The sequence below is a fragment of the Poecile atricapillus genome, chromosome 1, assembly GCF_030490865.1.
Source record: "Poecile atricapillus isolate bPoeAtr1 chromosome 1, bPoeAtr1.hap1, whole genome shotgun sequence".
Classification (NCBI taxonomy): Eukaryota; Metazoa; Chordata; class Aves; order Passeriformes; family Paridae; genus Poecile; species Poecile atricapillus.
Genome location: NC_081249.1, coordinates 74206973 through 74230193, shown reverse-complemented (window position 1 = coordinate 74230193; position 23221 = coordinate 74206973). Strand labels below are relative to the sequence as shown.

General features: G+C 38.7%; 1 protein-coding gene across 1 annotated transcript in view; it reads right to left on the bottom strand.

Annotated features, from left to right (window-relative positions):
- Positions 1–23221, bottom strand: part of GUCY1A2 (guanylate cyclase 1 soluble subunit alpha 2) — a 133697-nt gene that overhangs the window by 109778 nt on the left and 698 nt on the right. The window contains exons 2-3 of the mRNA XM_058848504.1: positions 9345–9406; positions 8751–8875 (exon numbers count right to left, since the gene is read on the bottom strand). Coding sequence (XP_058704487.1) covers positions 8751–8875; positions 9345–9406 — 187 coding nt within the window. The remainder of the gene's footprint in view (positions 1–8750; positions 8876–9344; positions 9407–23221) is intronic.

Here is a 23221-nt window from a genome sequence, read left to right as displayed (position 1 = left end):
CTAAGACAAGTGATGCCCAACGCAATTGCTCACCACCACTGACAGTCCCTGTCCTGGTCCAGGTCACTCCCCCAGTTTATATACTGGGCATGACATTCTAATGCTGTGGAATGTCCCATTGGCTTATCTGGGTCTCAGCTGGGCTCCTTCCCAGCTTTCTTGTGCCCCTCCTCATTGGCAGAGTGAGGGACACAAAAAAAGTCCTTGGCTCAGGATTAACACTACTTAGCAACAACCAAAACATCAGTGCATTATCAACATTATTCTCATACTCAATCAAAAACACAGCAGTGTACCAGCTACTGAGGAGAAATTAACTCTATCCCAGATAAATCCAGGATGATACCAGACTGGGAGATAGTTTTATTACAGGTAAAAAATCTTCATGCTAAAAAAAAAGAATTCCAGAACTCTCTATAGGGCATATTTTATTACATTTGGAGACTTCCATGGGCTAGGCTAGTTGTTATCTTTAAAAATTACATTCATTATGACTTCCAATTTCAATATATATGGTACTTCCTGTTTTTCTTTTATGCTGAGAATAGACAAAATAAAAATAATCTTTTTATAATCTTCAGATTATGCATCTACATAAAAAGTCCAGTCTTTTCAAACTCGTCTCATGTTCAATTGTTGAATAATTTTACAATTGTTTTTCTGTTTGATTTTGCAATGGAATAATTCAAATTGAGTATGGCATTGAAAACATGAGTCAACTTCTGTTCATCGAAACTGACAATCTGCTATTCCATTCTGAAAAGGCAGCATTTCCATTCTTCCTTTTTCACTGTGGAACTCTAAGCAAAATTTTCATTCAGATTCCAAGAAAAAGAAATAATATTTGAGACCTGTATGAGGGCCCAGCATTTCCAAATGCAGAGGCCACTGCACTCCCTTATCACCTCATGTATGGCCCCAACACGGCTTCCTAATGAGCCCTGCCTTGCAATTAATACGGAGGAAAACTTCTTCCTTGGTTTCACCGGGACACTCCACTAAGTGGTAACAATACAAAACCAACCAAAAATCATCCCAACACTCTCTGCTGCTCCCCAACTGAAGTAACTTGTTATTTTGAACATCTGCTTTTTTACAAACCTTCTACTAATATAGTAAATGAAGCTCTGAAAATTCATTAGTCTCAATTTGTTTTCCTTCTGGAGAGGGATCTACTGTGTTCCTACGACTTAATCTATGTCAGGACAACAAATCACATCTTAACTTCAATGTTTTTTTCATAGCAGCTTCTTTTTGTTGCTGTTCCTTACAATGTCACTTTTATTCTAGTCCGTATTGGAGAGGAACTAAATATGCACATTGGAAATTGAGGCAAAGCAACCACAAAATGAAAATATTGCTACAGACCTCCACTAAAAAGCACTTTTGGATCTGTGAAAAATTATTATTCTTTGAAAATGTGTCTCAAAGACATTAAGAGAAGGGATCCTGTATTTGCTAGCACGATCCAAAATTACTGAAGTCTTTAAGCACAGGTTCAAAGTACAAATTAAGCATTTCACTGAACTGGAACAGAAATAGATGACTTCATCCTATAATAACATGCTAGCAAAAGGTCTTCACTTTCTTTTCAGCAGTTAATGTCAACTGAAAACACTACAAAATGTCAGGGAATTAATACAATATTTTTAAGTATTTTGTACCTTTCAAAGTGGAGAAATTAGGTAAGAATCTGTTCCCATAAAGAAAATCGGAAATCATAGGCTCTTGTGAAATAATCAGAAGATAAAACAATCTGATGTGATAAAAAAATTTGATGTGATGAGATAAAAAACCAACGTAATCCATTAATTGGTACAGCATGTAGAAGCAGTTATAAGGCATCCAGTTTTTCCTAAAAGTAAATAATGAAGACAATGGCTGCAGAGTGGCCAGCATCTGACTCATTTGGCATTGAAAAATATGTTGTTTTTTTTCTGAGATACCATTTAGAATCTGTAAATACCAAACCTTAAGGGATTGGAACAATTAAATATGCAATTCCAGACCTCATACTGTGAACAGAAGCAGAATTTGCCACCTTCAGTTATAGCAAGTATCTCTTAAATGTTTTTGGATTATCAAATTTTTGGCATCAGTAACATTTCTCCTTAAACAGACCAGTGGACAGAAAGACAGGTGGCAGTTCAGAATTCCAAAGAATGATTTCAGATGGTAGGAAAAGCCACGTTTAGTCTCTGAATAAAAAAGGTTTTCTTGTGTATACACTGATGCTGAAGGTACATTAGATAAATCATTCGGCTTGTAAGTGAGTACCAGTATGTAATTACTGTATAAATTCCTGATTTCACTTCATTATGACAGTGAATTTGTATCATCTAGGGAATCCAGATAGCATTTTTATGCTATTACCTTTTTGGTGTTTTTTATATAAATACAGTAACATTATTTTATGCCTTGTGACACGGCTGAAAAATCTATACAATACTTCTCTTACAGTGACATGCAGGGCCTGCATACCTTTCAAGGTTTCACAGAATATAAATGAGAACCACTTTTGTAAAGAATTCCTGACACTTGCTCACCTATAATATTTCTTTTATCCACTTTTAATGAGGTGGGTTCTTTCCTTGTCCTCTGACCAGTGATGGAAATATCATTGTAATTACTGCCTTTTGAGGTGAGGAGCTGATTGCCAATTCTCAACATAAATAAATGAGATTCTACTCAAAACTGTTGACACAGGAAGCTCACATGAGCTATCAAGAATAGGCAGCAGAAGAGGTTTTTGGCCCCATATAGTAGCCCTCTCAGTAGCTGCCAAATCTGCAAGCAAAGCCAAGCTATGTGAAGCAAGACTATCATGATTTTATGTCTCCCACCACAACCTGGGAAGCTTCCTTCTTATATCTGTGCAGGGCTTATTAAATGAAAACTGCAATCATTAGATTGGTAGTTCCTAAATATTAGGCAGATCAGGTTTGTTTCATGTTAACTCTAGAGAATAAACGGTAATAAGGACTTCTTTTAATTTGCTTTTTTTCATTTAAATAAATATATATGTCTTTGAATTAACATAGGGAGTAGAACTGCATTTCCTGAAATGAATAAAATTGCAATGGAATCTAAAACTCTTCCCATGAAATGCAAAATCATCTCTCATAACTCCTCACATATATAAAGGGCTCAACTCATCTGACTAAATATAGAAATCTAATGCTCCTGGAGTCTTCATAAGACATCCACAACATCTACAAAAGAACCAACAGATAGTTACTCTGTCTGCCAAGATGAGGAACCTAAGGGAGACCTACACATTTCTGAAGGTCTGACAGAGGCCATAAGATACCTCACAGCACCTCAGATAATGACAAACACCTACATTTAGTCAATGAATCATGGCCAGAATACGTTCTTTATAAATAGACTTCTACAAGATGCTATTGTACATCATAATTTCAAACCGCTCATTATCTGCTGGTAGCTCATCTGCTTTCTAACAATAAATAGCTCTGATTTGAGAAGAGTGGGATGTGTAAGGCCATTTGGTATAAACGTTTGTCCTTTTCTAATTGAGATGTACTCATCTCAATTTTGAAATCACATGAATTACGTGCTTTTTGTTCAGATTACTTTCGTGCTGCCAGTGCACTGTAACATCTGCTAAATAACAGGAGCCCTGTGTGTATAGCTTAGACCCCCCAGGATAAAGTATTATTAGATCCATTAGTATTGCCAGTCCTCTGGGCTGTGTAACATTTCCTTTTACACCATTTGTAAACCAACAACTTTAATTATAAATCAGGCTGTGTATCCTAAATTAGTTGCATCCTAATGACTATCTGTAGCTCTTAGTGCATAGAAGTGACAGAAATTTAGATACTTTCAAAATCTAAGCATTTACAGTCCTCAGACATGTCCCAAGAAGTCAGTGTACCAAACCTTTGTTTACCTTTTCCAAACACTACACCTGGTCTAATTGCATGGTAGGTTAAGATCTGTCCTGACACCTCCTTTTCAATTATTTCCTGCCTCTTCAAATATAGTATTTCTCAGCAGTTATTTAATAGTTACCAGAATGATCCCAGATTTATTCCTCTTTAAGAACAGAGTATCACAGAAATATAGAATATTCTGAGTTGGAAGGGACCCACAAGGATCATGAAAATCCAACCCTTGACCCTGCACAAGACATCCCCAGGAATCACACCAAGCACTTCTTGAATTCTGTCAGGCTTGGTGATGTGACCACTTCCCAAGTGCTCAGCAGTGGAGCAATACAAATTGAACTGCCACCACAGGAAGCTCTCGGCTACCCTCTGGGTAAATAACCTTTTCCTAACATCCAGCCTAAACCTGCCCTGACACAGCTTCTACACCATTGTCTCACATAAGAGCTAAGATTTTCTTCGTTTCATAAAGGAAACATAGCTCTTTAACTTTGACAAATGTAGAGAACAAATGATTTTACAGAATTATGCCCTTTGTACTAAATGAAGAATCAGCCCTGCAAGATATATTTAGGCATGAAGTGATTTGCCCTATATAAAGCAGCCTGCAGCACATGTTCTCTTTGGTAGTGACAAACAAATGTCACCCAGAGCAAGAACTCTCTAAAACCTCACACTAACAATGGATTCCACCTCCTCCTCGGTGTCTTGGGGAGGCTGAATCCAGAAACATGATTTATCTCCCTGACAGAACAGGGCTGTGAGCCAGGATTCCATACAACCTATCACCAGGATATTAGGGAATCCCTAGAGAATTTCCACTGCACCAAATCATACTCCAAACAGAAGATGCCCAGATAGATAGACAGACAAGCAAATTCCTCGCACCACTCTCTGAAGCAAAATCAAAAGAAGAGCATTATTATCCCACAAATGCCTAATAGGAAAAATTCTTGCAATACACTTGAGTCCACATGCAGAGGTGACTTAGCCAGTGATATGTGCTGTGCACTTTTTAAGGAAAATGAGGTAATTCTAGTATTATTTGCTTGAATTAAAAAAAAATAGAAAATTTTCTTCTGCACCTTAAGCAATGGCAAGTCAGATAGGTAAAATTACTTCTCTAGGCCTTCCTACTGAAACAATGATCTGATACACCTGACAATGTTCATTTGCAACTTTGGACTGTGTGACCAAGTGTTATTTATCTAGTGTATCTAACACAGTGCTGCAGTACATACAATTTAGATATTGCCATCTAAAATACAAAAATGAGCTTCAAAGACAATCTTCCTCCCGTATTGTTAGAGACTGGGTATGAATAGCTACTGCTGCTTTGCAGATTTTGCACAACAGCTCTTTTTATATGACTTTACAAATTCAGGTTATTTTCATTAGTCTTACTATCAAAGTGAGGACAGATTATAAAGCTCCTCAGCAAGATGCAAAGAGGATCCAAAGGAAATACCAATGCCATTTAGAAGGTAACTGCCTTAGTGAAGATTCCTTTCTTTTTCTTCCCTGTGAAGGACTGAAGAGTGCAAAATAGTTCATGTTTTCAAAGGCTACTGTTTGCAGTGTCTGAAAAGAGTGGTTGGAGGAGATGAGGTGAAGGCTGTACAATTTTTATCTGCTACGTGCATTTGGGATGTGAGAAATATCATGTGATATATTGGAAGTACTGGGTGGGATTCAAAAATGAAAATCAGGCATTTCTCTACTGTTTTGTAAAGCTCAGTAGCACAAACCTTCTTTGAATATCTGCCAAAAAAATAAACAGGAGATAGGTCATAAAGGCTTAATGTCCCGGAATAAATTCCTTACAACAGTAGTTATAGAACAAGAAAAAAGTTTTCATCTGTAATTTCCTGTTGCTGAAGTTTTAATTTGCAGCTACATGAACGTCTTCTGCTTTATTCTGGCAGCATTTAAGTAAAAATGCACACTCTGATCTTACTTGAGATCAAATTATTTTAAATCATGAGGACAAAAGCAGTCCCAAACGAGATTTACTGCCATTTCTCAAAATGCTGAATGTACAAAGGGTATGAAAATGTCTTTACTTCAAGAAGGTTGAAATCTGAATAGCATTGACATATGGTTTAAAGGATTTTAAAAAATCCTGTTATCTCCATTGTACAGATGGGAAATTGAGGCAGAGAAAGGATAAAAACTTGCCAAAGGTCAAATAAGAAATCTCTTTAGATACAACTTCTCTCTCTAGCATATCTCAGTATGAGTTTTATAGTCACCTAAGAAAGAAATGTTATAATCCACATAACACACTTCATCCTGGACATCTTTCTCTTATCATTATTTCTAAAATAAGTTCAAACCAACACTGTCAATCTCCTCTGAACAGAGTTTACTGGTGGACTTGGCAGTGCTGAATGAACAATTGGACTTGATAATCTTAAAGGTCTTTTTCAACCTAAAGGATTTTTTTGTTTCTATATGTTTGTGAAGGACAGTGTAAAAGGATGCATGCACCAATTAATGAAAGCAGAATCCATCACAAAGCTGTCTGGACTATTTTTGAAAGGTTTGAAAGTTAAATTAAATCCTCCTGCCTCAGAAGCTGTCATTGCAAAGGAAAACTGTGATTGATCTGGTACCACACACAGTTTACAGCATAATGGACATTATGGAGCATATTGAACATAATGGACATAGGTTCCTTTAATTACAGCGTTTTAAAGCAGGGAGACTTCTACTGCTATCTAGACTTGCAGCAGAGCAACTCAGCAAGGAGGCAAGGAGAATCAAGTCCTTGTGCTGCAGGAAGATGGTGACACACTTTAGTGCTGACTTGACAACAGGAAAATTGCAGTATTCATACATGATAAATCACATGCATTGAGCTGAGTGAACAGCTTGCAGTCAGCACTTCCTTCTGAGCAGTGAAGTGAACCAGGACCACAGTGTGAAGCATCTGCTCACAGTCTCCCAAGCTTACCAATGATCTCAGCATTTGCACTCTTCTGATGAATAAGGAATGCCAAATGACTATTTTAGAGATGGTTGGAAGACTGGAAGAGGTGAATTGTTTTGGCAGTATCTAAGGTCAGAGAGCAGGAAGATGCTTCCAAGCATCTTTAAGGAAACATTTTCCTCCAGCCCTAGACAGCAAGTGCCTCTTACTGCTCATATAAATAAACTAAGAGCCAGATTTGGTTCAACAGTTTCTCTAGCCTTCATCACAGTCAGATTCATGCTTGACTCCTGCCTCAGCAATGCCAGTTTCTCTAGGTACACACCCCAGTGGTTACATCCCTCTTTCCCAGAGGTGGCTCTTACCAGTCCTTATTCAACAAGAAAAATAACTGCCTATGTGAGAATTAATTATACAGCCTCCATTAATTATTTACCTGTTGTGAAAGGAGCTAAAATCAAAAAAAAAGAAACTGGGTTTACTGCTGATTCTCTTATGTTCTTATCCCAGATAGGGAGAAGAACTGCTTTTAAATTATCTCAGTGTTTTGCTCATACTGAAGGGTTTTTTTTAGCTAAGAACTCATTCTTTAAGAGGTGAACTTGTCCAAGAAAAAGTCTCTGCAACCTAACTTTCAACAAAGCCGACTTTAATAGTTCCCCAAGATAGTAATGCTTAGATGTTATCCCTATACTTTGGTCCCAAAAGTCCAATCTTCCCCTAATAAACATGCGTTGTGAGGATACCACTGAAGAAACAGGTTGCACGTTACTCAGCCATGCTGAGGTACTAGAACAAGCATATTGCTTTAAAAGCACTATGAAGGTGAAAAAGTATTCATAACCGTTTCTTAGAACACATACTTTGTGTCATGATGAAACAAGTACTGAATGTCTACTCTGGCTTTTTATAATATTAATATGCACCTGATAACAGGAAAAGTCTCTGCTTTGCCTAAGTCCTGCCTTATCACTCACAGCATTTGTTTTAGAGAGCTAGCATGCAAATATTTTAAAATTTTAAAAAAAGGTAACTAACACTGGACACATTTAGAATTTAATTTGTTTTAAAATCTCCCCACAACCACACATGCAAAATACAAAATGCCACCTCTTCCTAGCAGCAGTTAAAGGCATGTAGAACATCCTGGCAGCACCTAGCATTTTACAGAATAAGGCACTGGATAGCAAAAGAAAAAAAGCATTTTGAACGTCAGTGAAACACAGTCATCTCTAAACTAGATCATGTTTGTAGTTTCACAGAGCACACCAAGTCTGTTTAAAAGTTTGCAGTAGAAAAGACAGATATTCAATGCATAGCCTCCAAAAGTATTTTAAGTCAGCAAGATACAATGGTAAAGACCAGAATGTGATCAGACTATCACCTCACCATATTCCCCTGACACGGAAAGTTAAAACTTATCTCCTATTATCGTACACAGTCAGATTTCAGTGTTGTGCTTCTTGATGAATAAAATTTAAGTTTCCAGAATGTTTCATGTCTCAGGTACACCCTGGTGTTGTTTTTCAGGCCCTCTATTCACCAGGCCCACAGATGATAGAAGAGTCTGTTGTTCTGCAGAACCCCTATAAAAACATTAGAGATAATTCCAAGGCCTGCACAGAAGCAAGTCCATTTGCCAGAAGCCTTTGAAACTTCTCAAATCACTCGGTATTGCACAATACACATTCACTGTCTTCATTGACAATAAGTCTGGATTTTCTTAAAGGCTCAAAATGTATGTAGAAAAGGAAACAAATGTAGTAACAGTGCACTGGTATATTGCTGCCTATGTCCTAAATTTCTGTAGTTGGAGCAAAAATTTCTGGTTTCATTGTTGGCATTAGGATGGCCAGTAAACTCTCCTTCCAACTAAAGAAAACAAATTGCCTTGAAAAAACACATACCTAGTACATTAGCTGTACACTGGAGAATTCCTGAGACATCTTCAGTTTCTTCATTGCCAGAGCAGTCTGTATAGGAGCATCTGTTTGATATATTGTGAAAATTCTTCTCTGCATCTCTGTAATTACTAAAAAAAAGAAAAGTTTTAACTACTCCTTATACAAATCAAATGCAAAGTCAACAAGTCTTTCAGAAGTGGTGGCAAAGGATTAAGACCTCCCAATGATGGGCAATTAAAAGATCCAGCTGGAGAGAGTGCTGAGACATCTTGTCAAAAGAAAGGTTGGACTAGATGAACTTTGAGGTCCCTTTCCAACCTGATACTCTATGACTGTAGAAGATTTACTGTTCTATTTTTAAAAGAAACATTACGGCTCATTAAACAGTCGTCGTCTGATGGGATTGTACAGAGGCAGGACTGAACAGCAGTTTATCATTTACATCCAGATTAGGTATTGCTATTCCAAAGCATCTCTAAGAATTTGAGAGAAAAAATTAAAAATTAAATTAAAAAGCTTATCATGTAAGGCTGCGAATTGGAAAGCACAGAGCAAAACATTACCATGCACCTTTCACTACCTCACATTAACACTTACCCAATAACTTGATTCTCAAAATACTGCAGGGTCTTTTGAAGAGTCTGCCGAATGGTCTGAGGCTATGGAAGAATAATTTTAAAAATTGTGAGATTAGGGAATTGTAGTGCAGTTCAATTAACAGATATTTTAACACACTATTTTTCTCCAGTTTTACTCCTCTTTATCTTCCACCAGCCATATGCCCATTGCAACAACAGATATGAAATATTATTATTCATTCCTTGTATCTTACTTTACTATTAAAATAGGAAGAATTTTACAATGTGGCATAATTAATATTGCTTGTAAGGCTAGTTGCACATAACAAAGAAGCCACTTCACTCTTAAAAAAAGCTCTCAAAAACTATCACCCACCAACTATCTCACTAATTTAAAATAATTAATTTGAAATAGTCTGCAAGAAAATGCCATTATTTTGTGAAGTATCACCAGGAAAAGGCATTGAGTTTTTAAACTCTATATGCTCCCTACACCATTTTCTAATAAAGAATATTACAAAGATGCAATTTATTTTGCCTTATTTTCCTGACAAGCTATAACTCTTCAGTCATCTTTCAGATTACTAGGAAAATCAAGTTCATCAAAAGAAAATCATTACATGCTTCAAACATTTCTATGCTATTTCACTTTAATAGGTGTTCACCAAACTACACATGTGCATAATTGTCTTTATTTGCATTATTACCTCTACTATGGTGTTCACCAAAATAATTATGTATATATAAATGTTTATTTTCTTACTATTATTGCTGCTGAGACTATTATTATTTCGAATGAATTCATGAGAAATCTTTGGGCAAATAAAGGACATGTGATATCCATGTAATTTTCTCTTCTGAATTTTCCAAGTCACTTATGGCAAAATGTTATTCTTCCAAAATTACTAGTTTGCATCAAATCTGAGGTTCTTCACCTGTCTATTTTGACCTGGTGTCAGAAGTCAGACAGAGATCACAAATGCGATTTATAAGCTTTTCTTCTGTATCAAAAGCACACATGGACATTTTGATCAGACTCACAACAACATACGTTGAAATTTTAGAGATGTTTGGTCTTTTCCTGCCTTTTGGAATAGACATCTAAATGTTTTAGAAAGTAATAGTCAAAATACCCCTTAATTGGAGGATTTTCATTCTAAAACCACAATCACCTTTGAAAGTCTCAAATTTTGCTTACCAACCTACAGATTCAGCAGTTCAAGAGCTGAGCTTTCTACCTTGCTCAAGCTCTTGCTCATGAGTTTGCAGGAGTCATCTGTCCTGATGACAGCAGGAAGAAAAAACTGTATACCAGGCTACACTAGGTTTGTACGACTGCAAAAAAATTATTTTCTAATACCAAACTAGAAGAAAGCGTCTACACTTTTGAATTAAAAAATTGAATTAATTAAATAAAATTGTAAAAAATTGAAATTGAAATGCACGGACTCAACAAAAGCATAAGTACAGCCCAAACTTTTTAGCAGGGCCTGTTGCAGCAGGGGAAGGGCAATGGTTTAAAACTAGAAGATGATAGAATTAGACTAGATTTAAGGAAGAAGATTTTTATAGCAAGGGTGGTGAAACACTGGAACAGGTTGTCCAGAGAAGTGGCAGGTAACCCATTCCTGGAAATATTCAAGGTCAAGTTGAATGGGGCTCTCTCTGGGCAACCTGATTTAGCTGAAGATGCCCCTGCTCAGTCCAGTTTCCAGAGAAACTGGACTAGTGGACCTTTAAAGGTCACTTCCAACCCAAATGATTCTATGAGCCTATGAACAAAAAATAAGCTCAACATAGATGCAAACCTTGAAAGAGGTTTTTCTTGTTAACTCTGTATCAGGTTATCACTTTACTTCTCTGCAGGAGCTAAGTTACATGTGCCAAAAGGCTTTAAACATTGCATGTTCTCTTGTAAAACACAATGGAAGCACCATATGAGTAAAACCATCACATATCAAAAAAACATCCTCTCAGTGGTACAGCAGGTCTTGAAGTCTTTAGGCCTAATGCCTACAAATATATTTAAAGGCATGTTCTCACAGAAACTCAGAAGCTTTCCTGTGCTCAGCAGGCAAAAAAACTCACTCTTTACATACAGAAGAGATGTATTTTCTCACACCAGAACAAAGCAAAGCAGAATAGCTTTAAGCCAAGAAGTGAGAGCTGCCATTTCCCATCTCCATACAGCACTTCCCTCAGCCCCACTCCCTACACACAGAACATCAGAACTCCACCGGCAACTCCACCGGCAACTCCTCTGACATGAAATAGGGAATAATAGAAATGTTGGATTGCTAAATTAAATCTCCATTCTGGTTGTACCAAAGTGCTTTTACAGCAAGCATATGGAATGCAGCAATGCTTGGTATCACAGCAGAGGAAGAAAAAACTGCTTTTTGTCTTTTCAAGAAGTTTTTCAGCTTAGAATACCTGAGCAATCATCCACAGATTGTCCTTCTCACGCCCAGCACACATACTGGACTCCTTAATCAGGGAAAAACCATTTTGACCACCCCAAGATTTGAAAATACAAGCAATCTCCTAGTCCTGAACTTATTTCATTGGAAATCATCCCCTCTCCTGCAGTGCTGAATGAGAAAAAAAAAAAAAGAAATCCCATGTTAACTTTCTCTCCTGAAAGCTAAATCAGTTGCCTAGATGTTGTCAGACAATTCTAAACAGCCCCATGAACTCACACCGCTCTTCCCTGGCAACTCCTATAAAATCTTAGAAATTAAATACAGATGAAAATAGGATTTACTGTTAAAACACAGGTCATAAACAGGGCTCGACAGAATTTGCTCAGAGCCAGAATGAAAACTGATCCAAAGAGTCACAAAGTCTTTCTTCATCTCTGACAAGAATTATTATGGCATGTTGCTGTGCATCGTTAAAAGGCCACTATGCTCACCTTCTCAGTTTGCTACATTTCATCACTGGTGAATGTCATTTTGCTGCAGATGTCATTCTGTAACCAGGGCCATGTCTAAACAAAACAGTGAGAAGAGAAATTACACCTGTTTACAGCTGCCTACAAGGGCAGCTTGGTGCACTGCTTCTCCCACTACAGATAACGCATTGCCCATGAGACAGAGAATAAGCAGGAAAACATTTCCACCTCTTTCCTGAATCCAGTACCAAGACTGGATGGAATCAAAATAGCTAAACCTTCTCCTAGCAGCATGGCACATATGACCTCTCCCAGAAGCAAAATTCTACCACTCAAGGAGGTAAAAGACAGCCTTTAACCACACACCTCCTCCACTGTAATGCCATTTGTGCTCAGTGCCACCTATTTACTGAAGAGATTGTAAAGCTTCGTGGCTACTTAAAATTAAAAGATTTAATGTATATGTAAGCCAGTGACTATTACCTAAACAATTAAATGTTAACTACTCCTTTTGGTTTTGATGATTGATTAATATTTGTATGCATCACAAGAGGAACAGTCACATCAGTTCATGTGCCTAAGGAAAAATCAAAGTAAAACAAATTATTGTTACTCCTAACTGTAAATAATTCCAAGCATTGCCATACCAGATCACATCCAAGCTCCATATGGAATGATGATACATAAGGTATACAGGAACACCTGAGATACTCAGACTGATCTCTTGCATGCCAGAGAATAGAGGACTAAAATAATTCCGAATTCAGACATCAGGCCATGGCTAACCCTAATGTGTCAGAATATTGTCAGAAATTTGTAAAAAAATTACTGAATCAATGAGTCATAAAGGTTTGAGAGGACCTCTGGAGGTCTTTTAGACCAACATCCTACTCAAAGTAATTTGAGTTATAACTGGTTGCTCAGGTCATTCTTCAGACAAGTTTTGAGTGTCTCCAAGGATGACAATGCCACAACCTCTCCTGGAAACCTGTGCCAGCATCTGAACACCCTCATGACATCTCATTTATTTTCATAATTCTGATCTTAAACTCCCATCTTTTAGCTTTTTTGCCTCTCATCCTTCTTGCACTCTGTACCCCCATCGAAAGCCCGGCTCCATCTTCCCTACACACCCTGCTCAAGTTTAGCTGTAGACTGCATCTTTCTGCTCTTTTCTTCAGAGAATGAACCCCCTTTGCATCATTTAAAGACCCCTTCACAAGGCTGTGCAGCCAATCAGAGATGACCTCAGCTCACTTTGTCAGATTCTTGCTCAGCAGCCCTTGCTCCTCAGAGCATACCCCATGTGCATGGAGATCACAGCCCTGCCAGCAACACCACCAACGCAGCCACAGATCACCTATCAGGTGTACCTGCACCAACCAGAGCCGTCCCCCCTCTAGCAGCAGGATTGAGGAGACCCCAGCTGGGCACTCATGCCCTTCACTCTTGCACTCAGAGCTGTGTCGCTCCTGACATACTCAAGGTCTCCCCTGGCTCCATCACTGGTGCCCACATGGATGAGCAGCAGTGGTCATAGTCCAAGAGATAATTAAGCTTTGGCAGCCTCTTTTCAACACTTATGTGCAAGCCCTTGGCAATCAGCAAGCCTCCTGCAACAGCACATCAGGCTGCCACATGAGGGCTTCTGTCTCCTCAGGAGAGAGCTTCTGATACCTGCCTCCTCTTCTGGAAGCTTCTGAGGGTTGAGGCTCTGCTGGATCTGCTGCCCCATCCAAAGGGAGAGAGGTCGTCTCTCCCACTTCTTCACAGGGCATTTTACCTTCTCTGTACCTGACGAATCACAGGTGGAATAGGGGCCTTATGTCAAGTTATGTCAGCAGCAACCAACCTCCAGCCTTCTCCATCTTGAAAGTTTCCACCCTTGACTCTCAAAGCTTATCTCTATTTTTCTCTTCCTTCCTTTCAACATGGAGCTCAGGTTCTTAGCTCTGCAGGGCCTCTGGAAAGATCTGTCCATCCTCCCTGAAGTGTACAGCCTGACTATCTACGACAGCTCTTCCCCCTGGCACCTCACTGCTCTCTGACCAGAGTGCCCAGCTTTTGGCAGCACCAGGCAGCAATCCCAGCAGTAGCAGCCCTGCCATCACAGCCACAGTTGCTCTGCCAGCCACCACTGCTTACAAGATGCACTCCTAGAGAAATGCACCCTTCCTGCCAGATCTCATCCTGCTCTCCAGCAGAACTGGTTCAAGTCCTGAAGATAGAGGAGTAATAGTTTCCTCAAAACTCCTTTTATGACTAAGTGGAGAAAATCTTATTGCAGACATATGTCTAAATGAACTTGAAATATTACTGGATTTTAAACTCTGACAATTTCTTTTGAAAAAGGATTCTAGTTTAAACTGTGGGGGTTTTTCTTTTTCTGAGTTCAGTTTTCTCTTCTTACAGCTTCATTGCCTTGGTTTTCAAGGCAAAAGGGAAAGAACTTCCACTTTAACTGCATCCCTTCTTAAAAATGTTTTTCCTAAGGCAATCAAAAACAAACTTTCCAATTTTCTCGGAGGACAGAGATTTTAGCCTATTCTCTAGCTATTTGCTGTTGCTTCTGAAATGTCTTTCATTTGATTGCAACACCTTTGGAAATAAACGGTAGGGCTCATCTGCCAAACTGCAGGCACCCACAGTGATTCATTTCATCCTCTGGTTGGTATCTAATACGTGCCTGAGGACTCAGTCTTTATAAATACCCATTTCTTTCTTTTGTCTAGAAGAGACATTGAATGATTGCTATAGACTTTGAGATGTTAAAATGTTTAAGTAAGGACAGACAAACCCTACACTGAGGTGACAGAGCTGCACACAGTATCCCAGATGACTCAGTCTAAATTTACATAAATGTAGTTTCAAAATCTCCATGCCATTCCTTTTGCATCCTAAGATACCTAGATGGTACCAGGGAAGAAAGAGGCTGTAAAAAACACTGCCAAGAGAGCAGCCAGGTACACAGACAGTTCCTCCTTAACCCTAACAAAGTTTCAAAGATTTTTCCCTCAGAAAAGCTAAGTGGCTCCTAGCTGAGATTCAGAAGGGTTTCAGCATTCATGCTGTTACAAACTTGAGTGCTTAAAATTTTAAACGTGGAAGGTGAAGCACTGAAAAGTATAAAAGGCTCTGCTAGAAGCCACTTGGCTTCTATCAGAATTTCTTCAAGTATGTCCGTCAGGTCAGGGGGCTCCCCCACACTGTCGTGCCCTGGTGAGTTGCAAAGTCCTTCCCAGAGGAACCCGTACCCCTGCATGCAGGAGAGCCTGTGGATTTCAGCCAAATCAGCACTGTGACACTGGAAGTTTTAAATGCTTCAAATTTCAAGCATTCAGTCACAAAGTCAGCAGATGTATATGATTTTAATTGCCAAATTCACTGCTGGTGATCATTCGTTAATGAAAATCATTTCCTTTTTCATATTTCAAAACCAATTTTAGTCAAGTCTTTGTGCTTAGGTGATTGCAGATCTCTGAACACACACGAGCAGGTGTGCATCTGGCCCATCCAAAAGAAGATAAATGGAAAAACAGCCACTTTCAGTCTGGGTATTTTTAATATTTACCCCATGATCATGTAAGCAGTGAAAAACTGTTCCCTCCCTGTCCTTCTGGTAAGCAAAATATTGAATTAAAGAGGTTGTAAACAAAGAATCAAGGCTCCAGCTGAAGACAAACATTTATCAACACTCCCAAGCGCTAGGAGTGGAGAGATAAGCATTGAAATTGCAGCTAGGGAAAAGCAGAAAGAAAAAGACAAAGAAAAGGAAGGCTCCTTTGGCATTCAGCAATGTTCTGATGATGCAGAAAGGAGGAAGGACCCTAGCAGGTCCTGCACAGCCAGCATCCCTCCCTGTCCCATTCCCAATAGCTGAAGAATGGAATAATAGGGAACAGACAGAAATGAGAAACGAAGAAACAATCACAACATAAGCAATCATCTGAAATTTTAAAAAATAAATAACATTTAGGAGTTTAACAGTGCTTTTGATAATATAATCAGGAAAAAGTTACAGGTTTTCTCTCTAGATTCTGAACACTTTAAGGTGCATTCATTTTTTAACTGCTTCTATTTGAGCTAAAAATATATTTTCTTCATGAACACCAGCTTCCCAATTCCAGATGTTTGTACTTTAGATAAAAGCAGCCCCTGCTTGCAGACCCCCATGTCTAGCAGCAGATTTGGTATCAGGAAAGGAAGATGCATAATCCCCAGGAGTGGACTGTCTGGGGATCCAGGGCAGGGTGACTGACAGCTGGAGGCAAAACAAGCTGCCTGCAACAGCTCACGATGATCCAGACGGGACCATGCAAGGATGCAGCAGCCAAGCTCAGTGCGACTAGCAGATAAACCTGAGACCATTCTGCTCCTCAGTTCATACAAACTGGGGGCCTCTTCAGAGAGAAATACTTGTGTACATCAGAGAATTGCCTTAATTTAATAAATAAAATTGAGGTTAATAATTTTACTCAATACTATTTCATGCAAACATATTTACAATGCAAACACTGTGAAAAATAAAGCAGAGCTAAATAATGATTAGAAATTGTAAGTTCTGCATCCCCAGCTGCCTTTCAGCTAGAAGAATCACAGACATTACGGATGGAAATTGCCTATTAGATCATGTAGCCTAACTCCTTGACAGTGAAGGATAAATATCTCAGGGTGCTATCCCTTATAACACCAGCTGTGATCACTTTGTTAATCTCTGAATTTCAGCCTGGTCTGGAATGGACAGAAGAATTGTTCTGTGCTGCAGAGAGAATGTGTTCAGTAAGTATGAATATAATAGATGATCTATTGCTAATGCTACTTGTTCATGTTTTAATGCAACCAATATCTACTACATAAAATCATCAGTGCTACTCCAGCAGACTGATAGGAAATGAAAAGTTTTATATGTTGGTCCTTTTCAAGGATTTTTTCCTGCTGAGATAGAAGAAGAACCAATTTCCCCAGCGTAAGTGGACTTAATTTCATATGCAGCTCTGCATAGGTATTTATCCCTTTGAAACCTATGGACAAACCACAGATGGTTTTCATCTTCATTCTGAAACTTAGTTTGAGAGCTGGCAAACAGACACATATAGAAAGAATCTGGATACAAGATGAATAATTTCTTTTACTCAAAGCACTTCATAGCAGCCTTTAACATTAGCACAAGAGGAAGAAGGCAAGAGAAGGCTTTCCTCTGTATTAACATTATGCATTTTATCAGAGTACAACCAACTGCTGGGAGGTGGTAACTGGCTCTGCTCAAATGGTCTCAAATGAAGGACATTCACGCTCGTTTTGATGCAGCCATGAAGGCTCACTGCTTTCATAGGGGCATGTATTAATGATCATGACATTCTCATCTCCCTTATGTCTTTCTCTATTTGCACCTGCCCATTCTGGTCATGGGAGAGGCAGAGAAGTGCAAAGCAATTTAGATCAATTTTGGGGTATAACCACTAGTGCTGCCACGCTCTGCTCTGTCAGATCTGCCCGTGGGCAAGCCTATTCCCGAGCAGGGATATGCTCGCTGCTTGCAGGCAGCAAACCTGTCTGCAACGTATGAATGTTTCCGAGACACGTTTGCTCCAAGCACTGCAGGGAAGTTAAGATTCAGCCTGGAACTGCACAAACATTAAGAAAGACAGTATTACTGAGATTGGTCTAAGCATTAGATGTCAAATACTTAAACTCACACTCAATAAAATTTCATCAAGGTCAATACAATGCCGTAGGCCCTTGGGTGCAGATAATTTTTTTAGTATTTCATTTCCTGAAGCTGAATTTTCTTTGCATCAGATGTTAAACTACTGAACAAGACAAACAACTAAAACCCACTGTGATGCTTGTATTGATAACACTTTCCTGAATGTTCCTGTTTAAGACATCACAGCTCTATTTCAGGCTATGAAATAACAGATTGATTGACTACAGACTGCTTGCATGACCTTCTGTATAACTGACTTGTCTGTGTTAAGTTGAAAGATACTAGCCAAAAGTCTGGTTTTATTATACTTTCAAAAAAAAAAAAAAATCATTCTGTCTGTCTGCTGAAATTAGAAATTAGAAGTTTCTCACAAAACGTGCCTCTCTTCACCATTTTTATGCCTCACACCCACATTCTTGAGAAGGATGTTACTCATGTAAAAAGCTGATCCAGCCTGGGCTACTAAGTGAATAACCTCATCACAGCACTGATACGGGTATCATTTGACATCACCTTATTTCATTCAGAAAGACAGGCAGAAGTCATTTCTACAACAGCAGAGCTTAGCTATACGCAACGTGTTAATGTAAGTCATTAGGATCTCAGAATACTTGTACAATTTTTTTCCAAAATCTTATGCAAAAATCAGTTTTCTACCTCTCCTGCTAGGGGCAGCAACTTGTTAAGGGAGTAGAAGTAAAAAGCTAGTAAAAGGAGTAGTATTCATGGACACTAAGTGGTGGAGGTTTATGATGGAGCCACGTTTGATATAAGCTGCTACACTGCAACTTCTCTGCCAAAACCCCACCTCCGCTCACTGGAGGATTCACTTGCAATTAAGCAATTTGAAGTTACAGTAGTTCTGTGACATAAGTCATAAGCCTACACACAAACAGAAATGACTGCCTTTACATTCACTTTTCTTCCACTGGCAGCGAAAGGGCTGTATTCAAAAAGACAGTTCTTAAATTCAAACTATTTGGCGGCAGCCAGTAGCAGCTTCCTAAATAACAGATAAAAAAAGGTTTTCTTCAATGTGTCTTAAACTGGGGCTTTGAAGAATAGCAGAAATAATTCTAAATGAACAGGAAAGTGTAATTTTCACTTAACAGTTTTATAAGTGATGTGTTACATTGGCTTTTCAGAAAATAAAATCAAATGGAAGTGTTAGTCAGTTTAATGCTTCTTATGCTGTAATTTGTGTTTCAGAAAGATCAGTGCAGGGCTTAGGGGTACACAGACTCCTCTTAATGCATGCCCAGTCACTCTCAACTCCTTTAGGGATAGCCTATGCCTCTTAGATGGGAGCAGAGTATTTGACTTTTCAAATCAGTGACAAATTATGTTTTTCTGATTTTGATTCTATTTTCAGCCTGGTATTGGATACAAGTCAAGACAGAACTGGAGCAAATGTGAAAATTGCTGCAAGGAACTAGCATTCAGTAACATACTAAACTGCACTTTTAAAGAATAAAGCTACGTCAACTCGTTCCAGGATACCATTCCCCTATAGCAGAGCTCTTAAGGGCAGAAAATATTATTTTGATAACTAATAGAATATAGTATCATGTTCTTTACTCATAATTAATCAAACTTTATGTCTTTGTGGGTGTAAAATTCATCCTTTACAATGGAACACAATAATGAAGCTGGAATCAAAAGGAGAATGTATCATTAAATTTGCTTGTGATGCGCATATAATTATGGAGTTATTTTTTAAAAACAAGGTCATAAATCAATGTCCCTATTAAGTTCCCAACATTTTATTATTTATCTCAAATAAACTGAACCCAGCCTGGTGACAAGGGCAACTGTTTGTTTAGAGAGCAGCTGGATCTGGCTCCAGATTTCTCTGATCAGAGTGCATAACCAAAGACCATTCAACAGTGGTTCAGATGAAGGAGGACAGAGGGACATCTGTGTTCTGTCAGGAATGTGATTTAGGAGCATGTTAGAATGGATAGGAGCTGCCTTCACAATTACTCAGCCTTGTGGGAACATCAGAGGGATCAAAGGCTGTGAGAGGGCAGAGACAGTCACAGGGCAATATGCAGGGAGCACTCTTGCCAGGATCTCATGAGCCGACGGAGCCACAAGAGCTGTGTGCACAGCCTGGGGTGTATTGCACTGGGCAGCTAAGTTTGGTCCCACCAACCATCATCTTCACACCCAGGTGCTGAGCACAGCTCCCCGACCCCACAGCGCTGGGCTGCGCCTCCACCTTTCTGATGTCAGGGCACTTGGCTACGCAGCAAACTGCTACTGGGGGAGGCAGCAGGGCAGCAACTTGATGAGATGTTCAGGACAGGCACAGTTAGTTTGCTGAGAGCAGCTGTGACAAAAGAGCTCGTCTCCTTGCATTGCTGCTGCTCTGCCTCCCTGCCCCACACACCCTGCTTCCCCAGCCTACTCACCAATGCCAGCAGTGGGATGTGCATGGAGGTCTCATCACCACACACTTTTCCCCAAACTACAAAGCTGTTTTGGTGAGAGTTGAGCCCTACCATCCTTCTAGTTCTCACGCTCAAAAAGAGAGGGTTTTCAGTGAGCACTTTCCAGATGAACACTAGCCATCCTTCACCCATCCAGGCGTGTCAGGAAACATTTACCAACCCACAGGAACATAAAATGAACCTGTGCTGATTGAGGATCAGGTCCCTACATCCTCTAGTATAACTACAGCAGGGAAAAAAAAAATCTCCAATAATCAGTATAAAAGAAAAGGTGGAATATTGTGCCTGCTGGAAAGTGCTAGAAGCTGTTGTCCGGGAGCAAGAATGGGGTGGATTCAATGCTGCAATACAGCAAAGTTCACTTTCTGATATTTTCCCACAGTTCCACAAAAAAGTAACGTTTGTGCAAAGTCATACTCAGCTAAAACTGAGATGAAGATTATAAGTGATAAAAAAATGCAGTAACTTATTTTTGCTATATTTTAGTGTAATACATCTCAAATAGTTCATTACTGCATTTCATTCTACAGAATCTCGTACAATTGACAGTACAGCTGTACTATCTCATGAATGAATTGCACAGCAGATACATTTCATATACATTTTTGGACTACCACTCCTAAGAAGCACCCTGTTTGCACAGCCTTCTTGCTGCTCTGCTCTATGGTCAGCCCTCTTGGGTACCCAAAACTCTTTTTCCCCTTGGATTCCCACTCCTTCCTGCTCTGTTCAAAGCTCTCCACATGCTGAGACCAGCTGTCAGTAGCTCCTGTTACCATTGAGAACCCTCTGCATGGTACAATAGTATTAAATACACACACATAACATTTCTTCCGTGAAAACACAAAACAATAGTTTACTGAGTACTTCAATCCTAGTCATTGCTGAAGGAAAGCACAAAAAAATACAGCTAAGTATAAACATCAGGAACCTGTAGCATCTTTCAACTTTGAAAGTTGGGATGAGGAAAAATAACTGCTGCATTCATGTTTGAAGAGACAACAATAAACCTTGTAGGCTAGATATATAGTATATACATCTGTAAGTACATAAATATGTTTATACATTTAACAGAGACCCCAGAACAGAGAGTATTATGAAATATGGAATAAAGATCTATCTATAAAAAAGTATTAGAGCTTTTTGTTTAGAAAGAACATCTGTCAGTGCTCCCTTCAGAGTTGCCTTCTAATTTGACAAACAAAATAAATGAATCTTATTGAATCAATTTTATAGGCAAAGTGTGGGGTTTTTTTACTCCTAATTAAAGTTATTCCTGATTTATATCACAAGATGTGAAAAAATAATCAGATCCAAAGTGTTAGACATATGGCAACTTGACTTGTTGCATGAAGGCATATATTCAGTATCACAGAACTCAGTAAGAAAGCACCAAAATAAAAAAGCATCTCAATAGTGGTTTCTCTGAATGAAAAATGAAAAGGCAGGGGACCTGGTTCTTTACTTAAATCAAGACTAGGACAACAAGACTTTTTCGACTTAATGACATTATGCCAAAATGTGAAAGATGGGAATGAAGCTGTAGTTATGATGCCAAGATAAAAAAGGTAAAATTTAAGTAATGTGTATCACATGAAAATTTTTAAATAGTCTATTTTTTGGCAACAAGAGTTGCTATAATTACCTCCCACAGAAACCATGGAAGCTGTTGTTTGGGACATGAAAACCAAGTAAGGTGAAATTTTTGCATTCTTAAACAAAATTTCTCTGCGAGAAGGGAAGAAAGAGGACTTGGATTCATCACAGTTTTATTCAGGTCTTAATTCAAGGAATGCGTTTATTTCAAAAACAAATTCAACAACTTTTCTGTAAAACTGTAATTGTCTTTTATAGCAATGTAATACTGGAGGTAATAGTCAAAGCTTAGAAAACACAAATACTAAGGTTATCTCAAAATACTGCACTGAACTACTTCTGAATACTTCAAATATTTGGGGTAACATATGCTCTAATTACACCATTGCATTACTATCAAATTAAATAGTGTCTCTTTTTTTTTTTAATATACTAAAACAAGACAGGTCACCTGAAATATCATCTATTAATATCAGCATTATAAGACCAGATTCCCAGTGGAGAGGGAAAAAATCAATGAGAAAAGTCTTAACTGCAACTGGATAACTATTTCATGGACTAAAACTCCCATTAAACAGCTTGTCTACTCCTGTCCAGCACTTAAACTCCAAACAGAAAAGACTGTATTAAAACCAATGCAAACTGAGTGTTGACGGTGATACAATTCATAAGGAATTTTGCTGAGCTGCCTAATAATATAAAAAAGACTATCTGATGTCGCAATAGCAGATACAGTGGTCCTGCAGATCAAAACTACTTGTTGCCCTTCATGGTTTATGCTTTAACATATTAAACTATCTCAGAGACCTAGCAAACATTCAGTTGCAGCTGGAACTTTAGGAGGAAATTTTAGCAATGACCACAGATGTATGTACAGGAGTGTAGCACAATCGTAACAAAAAGGCTGGAGAAAAACCTTCCTTTTTACGCTAATCTGCGAGAATTCCTGAGACACTGATTTCAGTCTTACAAAATTATACCAGCATATGTTGCGGGCTCTCCCTGAATTCACTCCTGATGTTAACAGCACACAGACAATAGGTCTGACTCTCAAGTACAGGTGCAGCTATCCAGACAATCATTAAGTCGTGGATTTCAAAGTCTACTTTAAAGAAACTCATCTGTCAGGAACGTCTGCACATCCACGAGGCACAGGGAAATCTGTTGCTGAAATATTTCCAAACGCACAGCCAGAACTTTGTTTTACCCTATTCAGTACAGAGAAGCCCTACAAATGTAAGAAGTTC